The 15,268-nt window shown below is 35.7% G+C and overlaps 1 protein-coding gene across 2 annotated transcripts in view; it reads right to left on the reverse strand.

Moving 5' to 3' along the window:
• LRRC7 (leucine rich repeat containing 7) overlaps positions 1–12,465 on the reverse strand; it is a 384,748-nt gene extending 372,283 nt beyond the window's left edge. For both annotated transcript variants that reach the window (XM_061186459.1, XM_061186458.1), the window contains exon 1: positions 12,369–12,465. In XM_061186459.1, the coding sequence (XP_061042442.1) occupies positions 12,369–12,465 (97 nt within the window). The remainder of the gene's footprint in view (positions 1–12,368) is intronic.
• Positions 12,466–15,268: the final 2,803 nt, after the last annotated feature.

Below are 15,268 nucleotides of genomic sequence, written 5' to 3' on the forward strand. Positions count from 1 at the left end.
CGGAGTAATAATAATAATAGCAAATAATTATATAGAGCCAGAAATTGTTCTAAAAGCTTTACATATATTAGCTAATTTAATCTTCCCTATTGTTTTCAATGAATAAGCTGAGGCACAGAGAGATTAAGTAACTTGCCTACATCACACAGCTGGTAGGTAGTAAAGTTGTCACTCAGATGCCGGTGGCTTGGCTCCAGGATCTGTGCTCTGAACTACTCCTAGCTGGTCTATGCTAGCTAAGTTCAGGTTCTGCTGTTTTAGACCCCCACCCCAGCCAGATCAATGATTTAAAAGGGATCAGATTATTGAAAGAGAAGGAGACTTTGTGAAGAAATTTCACTGGAGTAGCTATTTCCATGGTATGAGTACCCTTTCCACTTAGGGGTAAGGAAGCTCTCTTGGTTGGTCTTTCATTCTGCAACAGGAGTTCTAGACGTCGATGTGCAGTCACATCATGGCAGACAAAAGCTGTAAGGACTTCTGCCAGAGCTGGTCCCTGGTTGTGAGTGCCACAGGAATGCTGGAGGTGGGGTCAGACATGTTGCCTGCTTCTCAGGATTCCACAAGGAGGCATTTTCCCTACCCTTCCTGGGCCCTTACCCCATTTTCTCTTTTCCAGGGATGCCGAAGAAGTTACGCGATTGGTGAGTTCTGAAGAAGAACTGAGAGTAGATGCTGCACTCAGAACCCCTCCCCTCCCTCCTCTGGATCCTGCCTGGGACATCTGGTTTTACCCTGCAAGTTTCTAGCTGTACAGCACTAGGTCCCGTGGAATGAAGCCACATGAGCTAATTCTTAGGAAGATCACGGTAGCCAGGCACTTGAGCTACATCCTCAAGCATCAGTGTTATCAGTAATAAAAACAAATAGGCAAAAAGTGAATTTTGGTGAGGTAAATAGCCCCTGGAGAAGTTTTTGATGGGGCCAGGACATGGAGCTATGGGCTTTCAGTTTTAGCAAGTAGGCCATGCAAGATTTGATTGGGGGTTTATTACAGATCACAGCAGTTTTATTCCTAGGCAAGCGGTTGTTTTTGCGCAGACAGGGCTGTTTTATCAACACTGTATTGGCCTTGCTGATCTTAGTGGGCATTGGCCACAGTGTTTAAGCTGCTGTAGTTTGACCTTGAGCTTTGGGCTTGATACTCACATAAGCCCTGTCCATGGCCTTATAAATTAGAGAACTCTCATTGTGGATGTACCCACAGAAGAGTAGTGAATTTGATTAATAAACAAATGAAAAGTAACAGGGAGCCCTTTTAATGAAGAGAATCTGCCCTCTCCTAGGTGAAATTGAAAAAGATAACAAACATGTCATTGAAACGATTACATACATAAAGGCCACAAAAAAGAAATAATAAAGTCTGTTTGGAGCACTTGGTCTTTAAGAATTGAGTTTGTTAAGGTATCCAGGAGGAATTGAAATGGTATGAAAAGAAGCATGCTTCAGTTTTACTATCAGAACAGAAGCAGTAGAAAAATAGAAACAAAATAAAGGAAAACTGGCAAATTATATTGGAGGAAAAGAGAGCTTTCCTTAGGAGAAAAATTGAGATTTTATAGGATATATTAGACAGATATGAAATAGAAAATGGGAACTTCCAGGCCAAGAGAAACAAATATTAAAAGGAAATGGATAGACTCAGCTCTGATGAATCTTAAAGAAGAAAGTCGAAAAGTGAGAGATGTTTCAGCTGTACCAAGTCAAACAATTATGACAGGAGCCTAAAGAAATCTAACCAAAACAGAGAGACAGAATTTGAGAGAGCAATCTGGAACGAATCCCCAAGAGATGGCAGGGTCTGGGAAACTACTGAGGATGTGGCCTTTCAAAGCTGTAGATAAAGAGTCCAGAGTGACAGCAATTGGGAACCACAACTTGAAGAATGGGGACACGATACCAAAGCATCACAAAACCTGGACAAATTTAAGGATAGGAAAAAATATATTTAAAGCATTATTAGGGGAGTTTCAAAGTGATAAAATCATTATAGATGAGGGTACAGGTATTGCCTTGCCCTAAGGAAACCCTCCAGAAATTTATAAAGTTAGCATTTTAAAAGAAGATCCAGCAAAGACACAGCATATTAAAGAACACATATTACAGGAAAAGGCATGCAGAACAATAAGAGATCAAGTCTAGGCCGGGATTTTGATCCTGACTTCATGGGAAATTTCTTCCTCAGTGGGATTATTCAACCCAGACAGGTGAGGATGGATATGATTTGTTTGAATAGTGAAATCTATTGAAAGACTCAAAATTTACTGATTTCATATCTCTCATATAAGAGACCTCATGAGACAAAGTTTAGAAAAATAAGTTACAAAAAATATGAGTCCAAAAGCAGTGAAAACTTAAAAAACAAAGTACTATGAAATAGTACTAGTTTTACACTATTAAAGAAAGAAATAGATCACCTATAGGAACAATATAAACTCTTAGAAACTCAGTTCAGACCCCCTGAAATAGAGTTGCCAGATTTAATGAATAAAAATAAGACACTGTAATGGTTAGTTTTATGTGTCAAACTGATTGGGACACAATGCCTGGATATGTGGTCAAACATTATTCTGGATGCTTCTGTGAGGGTGTTTTTGGATGAAATTGACATTTAAATCAGTAGATTTTGAGTAAAACAGATTGCCCTCCATACAGTGGATGGGCCTCATCAAATCAGTTGAAGGTCTTTATAGAAAAAGACTGACTTCCCTGGAGAAAGAAGGAATTCTGCTAGCAGATGGACTTTGGATTTGTATTGATGTATCAGCTTCTTCCTGGCTCTTCAGCCTGCAGATTTTGGACTTGCCAGCCACAATAATCATGTGAAGCAATTCCTTAAAAATATATAAATACACACACACACACACACACACATATATATATGCTATTGTTTTTGTTTTTCTGTAGACTCCAAATACAAACACCTTTACCTGAGTTTCAGATAAGGAATGAATAATATTTTCATTTTAAATGTGCCCTAAATCTTGTATGAGATGTACTTACAGTAAAAAATTATTTGTTGCTTAACTGAATGCAAATTTAATCAGGTGTCTTGTATTTTATCTGGCAACATTACCCTAAAATCAGTAGAACAATAGAGGGAGATGAAACACTATGGGCCTATTTCACTTCTGTGAAAAATATATACAGAAAGAGATTCTACTCAAGGCCTGCCTGGAATAGCCCAATGTTGAAAGAAGCAAGTTTCTTGAAAGAGCAGACGCTTAGCCTCATTAGGTCCCTAGAGGCACACATTTCTGAAGTAACAACAGCTGCTTTAGGCCAGGAACATGCTGAGGTTAATTCTCCAGATGAAACAGATAACAATGACAGCAGCTACATAGGCCTCAGCAATTCCATAGCAGTACATATGGCAAAGGGCACTAGGGTTCCAGGACTAATCCACAGTATGAATCGCCTTCAAATGAATTATAACTCATTTATTTTGTTTAATGTCTGCTTTCCCCAACAAGAGCATAACTGTTGAAACTGGAAATGTTTGCCTTTTTGGTTTGGTTTTTAAATTTTTTCTCACTATGTGTCACAAACACCCAGAACAGGGAGAGAGGCACATGGTAGGCACTCAAACAGTAGATATTTGTTGAATAAATGAATGTAATTTAATCATATTGCAGAAGCCTTGCTAACCATGCAGGACATTATTTGGGATAACAAGTAGAACATGAAGTGTCAAGACTTTGGTTTACAGTGGTCTTGGAGTTAAATCTACCCTGCTGCTCCTCTCTGCCTCTAATGATACCAGAAGAGTCCATGAAAGAATAGCAATTTATATCTGGCAGAGACTGCCCTAATAAATTCCCCACTAGTTGTCTAAGGGTTTAATGTTTAAGCTCAGTAGTTTAAGATAAAAATTCTAAGGAACATTGCAAGTGGAGATGCTTCTTATCCACTCACTTATTTTCTGTGTGGAGAGATTTCCCCAACACTATTGACCTCTTATCTCATTTCTAACTCTTATTAGGAAATGCAATTATTTACCAATTATTTGAAGAACTTGACATGCGTAGCCCAACACTTTCCTCCATCTTTCTTTGGGGTGAAGCTGCTTCAGGAAAGACACAGTACACTGATCTGTTTCTCATTGCTATAAATTTTATAGGAGGAATTCCCCACATGAGGAGGCCTGTGGCTTTTCTGTACTGCTGTGGCTGAGTCACTTAAGTATGCATATATCTGAGTACAGTATGAAGAAGTCCATTGTTGCCAAACATCACAGCTATGTCCTCCAATCTAGCTTTTAAAAGTAATAAAGTTGATGCTTGATCTCTAACTTCCTGACATCTTGTCAATATCTTAACTGGTTCCAAAATTGGTCTGGAATACGTATATTATTTATTGGATGCCTTTAAACTCCAATAAGTGTCATGGCATGAATCAAGTTGTATCTTTTATAGTTCATTATTTTTGGTAAACTTCTATTAGACTGATACTTATATATCAAATATTGTGCTTAATGCTAGTGGTAGACAAATGAATAAGATGTATCTGCCTGCCCTTAAGCAACTTACAACCCAACGGGGAAAAAATAGACATGCAAGCAAAGGATAAAATACTGTGTTGTAAGTACTGCATTAATAATCTGTGCAAAGTGTTTCAGGGACTAATAGGAGGGAGGTCCTGCCCTCTGCCAAGGAGAGAAGGAGAACTTTTCATAAAGAAGGAATAAATTAGTAGAGTGGTAACTACTGAAATATACGGAAGGATATAGAAAGGGCTGAAATTTTATTTGAAAAAGTCTTTCACCAGATAAGAGAACCACCGCTTAGCAAAAATATGTAAGCAAGTGAATTTGTTTTTCAAACTCCTCACCTATATAACCATTTTTTGACCTTTCCTTTCTCTTCCTGGGCATTCAAACATCTCTTGAGATTTGATTCCTTGCTATTACTGAGATTAGTGATCTAAAATCACTTTTATGATAGTCTTAAGATTTGACTAGCGTTACCCTCAAAGGAATTTGCATTTTAAAAGAAGTCCAGGGACTTCCCTGGTGGCGCAGCAGTTGAGAATCTGCCTGCCAATGCAGGGGACACGGGTTTGAGCCCTGGTCTGGGAAGATGCCACATGCCACAGAGCAACAAAGCCCATACGCCACTACTACTGAGCCTGCACTCTAGAGCCTTCAAGCCACAACTACTGAGCCCATATGCCACAACTACTGAAGCCTGCACGTCTAGAGCCTGAGCTCTGCAGCGAGAAGCCACCGCAACGAGAAGCCCGTGCACTGCAACGAAGACCCAATGCAGCCAAAAATAAATAATTAATTAATTTAAACAAACAAAAAGAGAAGTCCAGTGAAGAGTCAAGCCCTAACTCAAGTGAATGGTTTGCTAAGCCAGAGGTGCTAGGAAAATTAGTGCTAGTGGATCTTTTCTAAAATTATATCCTAAATAGAATCTTGGGAGAAATATGGCTGCAGATAGCTAAGGAAGCTGGTTTAAACCTGGAGATATTCCAGAGAAGAGTTTAAGACATATTTTTGCCTGAATTTCTATTATTATCTTGAATGGAAAAGCTGTCTAAAATACATTAACTTTGTACAAAGTTTGCATGAGCCTAATTTCAATTTTCTATTTGGCCTAAGAAGGTTCAGGCTGTAAGTCTAATTTAATCTAACCTCCCTTTAATCTTATTTTTACCTCATGCCAAAATTATTAGTAAGCAACATGTAATAATTTCAGGTGTGCTGATAAAATTCAAGTTGAAAATGCAACCTTATTTTTTGTTATGACACTGTATAGTCACAATCTAAGATATTAATAAAGTCAAACAATAGTAAGATTTTCTAGCTAATGAGAAATCACTGACCACTTGTTTCTCTTGAGCCCCCTTGTACTAAAACCATGTATATTATTCCTTTGGCTTTGTTGTAGGACTTAAGAAACGGTCACCTAAAGAAGGACCTAAGAAATGAGGAGTGGGAAAGACTAGTCTCCTAGAATGGATACGCTAACTAAAAAGATAAGCAGAGCTGGGTAGGAATGTGTAATTCCGCAACCCTGATGTTTTAGATACATGACTGTTAATTTATAATTCTTTAAGCTATATACACATTATATACATTTCTTTGTATGATAGTTTATGTTTAAAAATTCAGAAAATGAATCCTGGAGAGCTAAAATGAGGACACAGAATACTGTAGTGTAGGTATATAGCATGGAACAGTAGGAATAAGGTAGCTTCTGGAGTCAAACAATGTTTGCGTCCCAGCTTTGGCACTTACTAGCTGTGTGACATTGCATAAATTATTTAACATGTCTGAGATCCTATAGCTTCATCTATACAATATGACTAATAATAGTTCAAATTTGAAAGAAAGAAGGGCTGGCTCTAGAATGGAAGGGAGATGTAGGGGAAATGGGTCTCATTCCAAACCAGAAGGAACTGTATTTTAAGGAAAGTTAAAGGAGCAGTTGAAGATAATGGAAACACAACTGCCCACAAATTGTAGGGCTTAGATAGGAAAAGAGGGCTCTGAATGATAAATAGAGGCCTGGAAGTCACTTTAATATCAGTGCCCAGATTCCTGATCTCCCAAGTACCACCTCTTCTGTTCCTTGTTCCCATTCCCATCCCTAAAATATTTTGGGATAGCTAAGTATATACAGACAAATATACAATACAAGCAATAGTATGGGATATAGTGTTGAATAACCTTACCTGTTCCATTATGCTAGGTCAAATGGCAAATACATCATCTTACTTTCATTTCCTTACCTTATCTAGGATTACTTTATTACTTTTAATACCAAACCAGTTCTTGAACCTGATCGGTCCAGTATAACAGGCTTAAGCCAATAAGTGCATAGCATTCTTACGGTGCATAGTAATGGTACAGGAATAGGGATTTATCCCAATTTAGGCTAGTGAAATGATAGGGAACATTTTCTAGGATCATCTAGGAGGTTTCCTAGCGTAAAGAGAAGCTCAAGAAAAGATAGTAACTCTTCTGTACACTGACATTGTTTTGCACATGTGTGAGGTCTATAACTACATAGCATGGTGCTACCATCCTGAGGATTACTTCAAATTTCCTTAGCAGATATGAGCCCTTCCCCACACCCACTGCATAAGCCCCCAGACCAAGTGAGTGAGATGACAGTAACGCCAGGTCATCAACATCATACTTGAGTCATTAATACATAGTTTGAAATAGGAACCTGATAAAGAATACAAGTATCTGGGGATTCACCACAAACTTGAGATGAAGTCCACGAGAAGAAGGGTAGCCTTAGGATCTTTTAAATTAATGCACCCCACTTCTTACATTGCATTTAGTGTTCCCTACTTCTTTATCCTATTTACCATAAATCATCCAAGGCTTGACTGGTTTTCAATCCTTGATTCATTGACACATATTTAACATAAACTTCTTAATAAGGATGGTGCATCAGCTCTCTGAAGGAGAAAACTAAAATGGGAAACAGAATGCCAAAAGAATGGTTAACTAAAAAGCAAGAACAATCACAGCAAAAGTGAAAGATGACAACTTGATTTGGAGGGATGCCCAGATGGAATTCTAGACAATAATGGGTATTTATAAAACTGTCCTTGAATCATCAGGGAAAGGTTAAATCATGTTCAGTAACTTCTAATATGAAGGCAGGAACCTGACAAGTTATCATGATTTTCACCAAACTGGTTAATACAAGAATATTTTGACATTTGGAAAGGTAGCATTCAGTTATTTGAAAACAAAATAATTTTAAGTGTTATCTCCTGATAATATAAAACAGATTGTTTATATTAAGGAAAAGTAAAATATCAATGCTGTAAGGATAGAATTATGTTATTAGGAATTTAAATTTTATGATGGTAAAATAAAGAAAGAAAAACTCTTCAATTAATTTTTCTTATTATTCAGAAACTGAACAGAAAAGCTCTGTGGAATTTTAGTTCACACAGTACGGACTCAGGGAAATTTTGAGGAAAAATTATACCTTCATAGATATTTCTCTATATGAAAACAATTGTGTTGTTTTTTTTCTTTTAAACAGGCCACAATCACAACTATGCTACCAAGAATTACTTAGCTATTGAAAACTAAATTGGACTGAGTAAAAATTTAAAAAAAGACAACATAGCAAAGCTATTGAAACAAAGTTTAAGAAAATATAAACTTGTAAAAAATAAATTGAAGTCATAAACATTTAGGATTGTTTAGGACTGTTATATCCTCTTGATGAACTGACCCCTTTATCATTATGAAATTATCTTCTTTATTATGTTTTACTCTGAACTTACTTTTTTCTGATATAAATAAAGTCACTCAAGCTTTCATTTAAATACTTTTTCTATCCTTTTATATATAACCTTTTCATATTTTTACATTTAAAAGGCATTTTGTATAGCAACTTTTTTGTTTTGTTTTGTTTTTTTTAACCAATCTGACAGGCTTTGTATTTTAATTGAGGTATTTACACCATTTACACTTAATGTAATTATTGATCTGTTAAGGCTTATGTCTCCATTTTATTATTTGTTTTCTGTTTGTTCCCTTGGTTTCTAATTCCTTTATTTCTTTTTTCTTGCCTTCCTGTGGGTTACTTGAATATTTTTTAGTTCAACTTTTATTTATTTATAAATTTTTTAGTATAAATAATGAAGTAAGCAGCCATACTGAGAAGGTACATATATCAAGGAACTGCAGGAGATCTCTAGACCCTAAAGGTGGCCCTCAGCTGGAAGTCAGCAAAAAGCGGGGCTCTTGGTCATAGAACCACAAGAAAGTGAATTCACAAGAAAGTGAATTCAAGCCTAAGTAAGCTTGGAAGTAGGTTCTTCCTCAATTGAGTTCATGATGAAACTTCAGCCTGGTGAGACCCTGAGGCAGAGAACCTAGACAAGCCCTACCTGGATTCTTGACCCAAAGAAACTGTGAGATAAACTGTTTTAAGCCAGTAAGTTTGTGGTAATTTATTACATAGCAATATAAAACTAATATAGCATCATAAAGAGATTATTAGTGGTCTGAATGAAAGCTGTCTCAGCAGAGTGATTGGGTAGGAGCCAGACTGCATTGATTTGGAGGAGTGATTCAGGGGTAAGTAAATGGAGTGAGTATAGATAACTCCTTTGAGAGGTTTGCCTGAGAACAGTCTGAGAATGTAGGGCTGTAGCTGAATGGTGCTTTGGTTTTGAGGACAAAGTTTTTATTTTTATTTTTTAATGGGAAGTAACTTGAGCATATTTAGAAGTGTGTCTTTTACAAGAATCAATTTTTACTGAAAGTTTGCTTGGCTATGTTAAATGCAATATAGCTAGATATAATTCACATGAAATAATTGGTTAAGAGCTATGTCTGGTGACCTAATGTTGATATTAACATTGATAATATTGTAAAAAGTATAAAAGATTATAAAAGACAGCAGTATGAATACTGTTATTTAGCAAAACCCTCTTATCTGCAATATCTCCAAATGCAAGAGGGCTCACCTTGCATCTGGAGGATCGTATTGTCTGAGTCAAGTTCCACTATTCTTTCAATTCTCAGTAAAGCAAAGCCACTATCATTTGGCTTTCTATGATGATTTTCTAAGGTGGCAGCTTTCCATGAGAGCTGACCAGTAAGTCTTGGTCTAGATCCCATGTTGAATTTGTAGAATCATAGGGAAAGAACTTGTGTGAGACAAATTACCACCTAACACGAATTACTATCTAACATTGCTGCAAGAATTCCAGCTTTATGTCATTTGTTTACAACCTGTTCCTTGCTTTATAGTATTATTTCTAAAAATAGGGGTTATAATTTCTGTAGATTTTCATTTCTATGATCAAAACATGCTTTCTATCCTCAAATGGTTAGTTTGAAAAAAGAAGAACAATAATAATAAATGAAGAGGAAGAGAGAGAGGAGGAAAAAAATTTGCCACGTCCCAAGTTCTATACCAGGTACTTAATAAAAATCTTCCTTAATTCTCCAAATAACCCTTCAAGGTAGGCTCTTTAATTAACCTCATTTTTCAAATAAGTAAACTGAGTCTTAGATTAAGGAAATAATACCCAGGGTCCTGCAGCTGTTCATTAAGTGTCACATTAGAACACCCTTATGGTGACTTTAAAGTTAATGTCTTAATTAACTACTATATTGCTCCCATTCTAAAAAAGAGGATTCTTTCTTAGGGAATTAACAGTGGTCTGTACAGGACAAGAAGGACTGTTCATTAAACTAACAAGGGATAATGAAGACCTCTCTGGCAGGGAATAATACTTTACATGTTTCTCATTTCTCATTATGTCCTTCCATGTTCAATAACATAGTCAATCCAGCTGAGCTCCTGTAGTGATATTTCAAAAATTGTCCTGACTGCCACGATTCAATTGTTGAGGACTTGCTTGTTACAACACAGGAAACAGTTATATTATGTACCTTACATTAGACAACAATAAGACTTAACTCTGAAATATGTCTATCATTATTAGTCTTTTGTATCCATGGTGATTTAATGTCATCTTGCCGCCAGTCATTTGACTTAGGCTACTGGTTTTCAGACTGGAGTTTGCATCAGAATCTCCTGTAGGGCTTCTTTGAAACACACAGATTGCTGGATCCGACTCTCAGACGTTTGGATTCAGTAGATGTGGGTTGTAGACCTTAAAATGTGTGTTTCTAACAAGTTCCCAGATGCTGCTAATGCTGCTGCTGGTCTGAAAACCACACTTTGAGAACCACTGGCCCAGATTAGGGTTTTAAAACCTTTTTCTGTAAAGAATCAGGTAAATACTTTTGGCTTTGTGGGTCATATAGTCTCTGTCACAACTGCTTAACTCTTCCTTTGCCATGGAAAGCAGCCATACACAATACCTAAATAAATAGGAGATGGCTGTGTTTCAATAAAATTTTATTTACAGAAACAGGTGTCAGGATGGATTTGGTAAATGGACCATAGGTGGTCAACCTCTGGCACAGACCAACTCAGTATAAGAGGCCTGAAAAATAACTTTGTATATATTAAATATACTCTGTGACTCCATGAGAATCAACTATAGATTTATCCACAAAAACCCTTTCTAAGTTTCTAAATAAAATCTGCAGAACTATAACAGAGACTAAGCTGATTGTGTTAAACCAGCACAGAGGAGAAACCCCAAAGCTTTCCTATGAACCCAATAAAAAACAATAGTTTTATGCACGAGTCTGCATCTTATAAACAGTTTTTGTTCTAACATGCCCATGAACTATACCTTCATTTTCAAATTTTAGTTTTAATTGGATATTGTTTATAATGTTAGAAACTATAAATATACCAAATAAAAGAAAACTAACACTATATTGAATGACATAGATGCCAACCCCATCAGATTATCTATTGACTTTATAATAAAATGAAACAAAACAAAAATACTCTACTTGCCATGAGTATGCCCAGGTTTAATATATTTGGTCTTTACCTGGAATGGTGTACTTCAAATTAATTTAAAATGCCAATATAACCCTAAAAATCTAATAAACTATATATGCCAGTGAACCCACTGCATTAGCTCTATCCTTACAAAATGTAAACTCCTGTAAAAAGACATCATTCAGAAATTTTTTTCTGAATTTTTGTCATAATGGATTGCGATTTAGTACCCTGAAAATAATTAGATGCAAGTGCCATGAGAAAAGCTAGTATTATGGGTCATCTTATAAACTTAAAATGCAAGTATTATGTTAAACATCTCCAACAATGCTATATTTAGTTGCAATATTTAGATAAAATCTCTACAATTATATATTGTAACATTTTGATAATTTAAAGATGGATTAAAATGGCTTTCTGAGGGGATACACGACTTCTTTCAAAATCTTTTCCTAAATTCGATTAAGTCAAATGTTTCATTTTGATCAATGGGTTTAGATTTGCTACTAGACATTTATTCTTTCGTCTAATGAAGTTGTTTTCAAAGAGTCCTCAGTTTAAAAAAAAAAAAACGTTGAAAGAGAATTGTGGTCAAATGACACTGGAAAATGTTTACTTTAAACACACTTTAAAAGTGTTTTGTTTTGTTTATGTTTTTCTGTTTTTTTTACTTCAGGACTCTTTGGAAATAATATTCACGGTACAGATAACTAAGAAAGATGTGGTAAATCGTGTAGCTTTTTGCAATCTCATTTGAACATGGAACCAAATTATTAGTAGAGCATTCTGAAGTACAAGAGAAACACTTAAGAAAACAATGTGCTTAGTGCCTGAATCCAGGTACCATATGATATTTTTTAAAAAAATAAATTCAATTAGAATCAACAAGTATTTGTTAAGTACCTCTATTATTTGACTTATCACTTAAAGGTTAACGTTTTACTTTTACTATGACACTCACCTAAGTCTACCTAGAACGTAGTTAAACCTATTAAACATACTTACACTCCTCTTCAGGCCTCTTCCGAAGGGCTGCACGAACTTCTTTACAAGGACTTCTCTGATATTGTGGGGGATTCCTTCCCCTTATTAGGTTCTCCATCCTACAGGAGGGAATTAACAGAATATTTTAATACCAAAACCTTGATAAATTTTAACAAGTTAAATGGTTTAAATCAAGAGTCAACAATTCAGGTAGACCACACCATTAAGAGTATCTAGCAAGGAGTAAGACAGTAGGGAGTGGCAGTGACTGTGGTAAACTGGAGAGTGCTTGACTTTTCTTAGGCATTCCAATTTTAAAAATATAAAAACACATGTGGATGAAACTCATATGCACATTCTCCAATTAGAGACTGTTATGGACTGAATGTTTGTGTCCCCACCCCCTCCACGCCTCCAACCCTTCCCCTCCACTCCCCCATTCATATGTTGAAACTCTAATCCCCAGGGTAATGGTATTTGGATGTGGAACCCTTGATAGGTAACTAGGTTTAGTTGAGGTCATGAGGGTGGGACACGCATGATGGAATTAGTATTTTTATAAGATGAGGAAAAGAGACCAGAGCTCATTCTCCCCTGCCATATGAGGACACAGTGAGAAGGTAGTCATCTACAAATCAGGAACAGGGCTCGCACCAGGAACTGAATCTGCTGGTGCCTTGATAGTAGACTTCTAAGACTCCAAAACTGTTAGAAATAAATGTCTATTGTTTCAGCCACCCAGTCTGTGGTATTTTGTTATAGCAGCCCAAGCTAAGTCAGAGACCCATTAACTAAAGAATGATTACTTATAAAGCAAACACATTTATCAAAAATCAGGTTACCCTTTAGAAAGAAAGATCATATCTTTCACCAACATTCTGAATACCAGTTTTCAGGAGTTTTAATTGCTGCTTTCCTCTGTGCTAATGATTAAATTGGGATGGGTTTTCTAATTCTAATCATTGTGACTTCTTGAAAATATGGTTAATATAAAGTGCACTTCTCAGTTACTTCCAATGCTGACAACCAGAAAATAATAATAAATGGGCCAAATGCAACTTGGGTTGGCATATTAAACAGCATATACTCTGTGGTTAGTATTTTCTGGTTTTAGTAAACCTTACAGTTTTGTGCCACCAATGCATACTCTGCTTATTTTGAAAACATTAAACAACTATTGAGTGTTTAGGATTTGAAAATTCAGAACAAAACAATGATATTTATCATTTTGAAAATATAAACATAGCTTTTAACATCTACATAATTATTCTAATGGGGTATCACTGGTTTTAACAAACATGCTGGCTGATAGCATGTATTGAAAATGGTGTGGTTGTTATGGGTTATGGTGGTAGAAGGTCTCCTAGGGTTAGTAGTACAGAGAATTATATTTCTAGTGTCTAGAGAGGAAATTGGGAAAGGATAATCCAATAAAAGCAATATGTAAAATGGTGTGAAATATGAGATAAATAATCTTTTGTACTGGAAGAGTAACATAACACTATTCCTAGGAGAAGCTGTCACTGGTTCTTAGAAATACTTTTCCAAATATACTTCCTTAAATCAATGCATTCATAGATAGGGACTACTTTATATGCGTGTGTATGCTCACTCATATGCCCATGCTTGTGTATGTAAAGTACAAGAAAACATTTCTCAATTGTGATGATAACTTGAAACTTAGTTTCACTTGAAGATCATTTCAAGTGAGAAAAATAGTTCAAGGTTATGATAATACAGTGACAGGAAATCAAGTGAAAACCTCAAGAGTTTAAGACATAATTTGCTTTAATACTATATATGGGGGCAAAATTAAGCTTCCAGGACCATCCCTGCAGTTTCAGTATGAGGATTAGCCACGTAAATTATATAAAATGTTCTAGATTCTGACTCGAATTAATTCAGTGCACTATTTTGATTACATGTTTCAGCAAATACATGAATTTTCATGATGATATAATAACTATTAAAGTGAACTTTAGTTAATCACTAGTATTTACAAGCTCAAGATAGTAAAATACAACAAACATAACCTACAAATGCAAGTATCTACATAAAATTGTGATTTAATTTTAAAAACCAATTAGTCATTGTGATTATACAGATGAGGGATGACAACTTACCCTGGTTGGAAATCTATGTAAACCAGTCTCTTGGATAGGCTATTACTTTTCCTTTTATGTATCTGACTATCGAGAATGTGAAGACAAAAATGGTCTAGTTGATTTTGACGTAATTATATTTGAGGGTATGTCAGAAAAACTGAAATACAAGTTAGAAAGTACTGCCAAAGGCTCCAGGAGAGTTTCACTTACATGGTTGCTATTGGCATCAAAGATCACCAAGAATCATGGTGCCCAAATGTTGCATTATGGGAATGCTCACAAGCAGATATGCAAGAGATTATGCAGTGTTAGCAATGCAGCATAGTTTAAATGTGACGAGCCTAGGTTCTGGAATAGACTGCCTGGGCTAAACTCCCATTCTGTCTCTTAAAGGATGATTTTAGGGAAAGATACTTAGCTACTTTATACCTTAATTTTCTCAGCAATAAATGGGGATAACATTAGCTACTTCATTGGATTGTTAAATTACGTTAAATTGGATTGATTAAATACGTTAATAGTGTATATGTGCTTACACTGTGTCCGCCACGATACAAGAGCTCAGCAAATGTAGTTATTATTAATCATAATTGTAGTTATTATTATCATAATTATCCCAAATAAAAATGAAATCATATACTAAAATTTTAAATGTCTGGTATGTTAGGAGAAATATGAAAACTAGCCTTTATTTAATAAAGAAAAAGAACAGATGACACTGTTGAGAAAAAAATTCTGGCTAAACAAATGTTCCGGTTATTGGAAAAATACAAAACATCCATGCACGTAAATTGCCAATTTTCAAAATGAAGAACG

The sequence above is a fragment of the Eubalaena glacialis genome, chromosome 3, assembly GCF_028564815.1.
Source record: "Eubalaena glacialis isolate mEubGla1 chromosome 3, mEubGla1.1.hap2.+ XY, whole genome shotgun sequence".
Taxonomy (NCBI): domain Eukaryota; kingdom Metazoa; phylum Chordata; class Mammalia; order Artiodactyla; family Balaenidae; genus Eubalaena; species Eubalaena glacialis.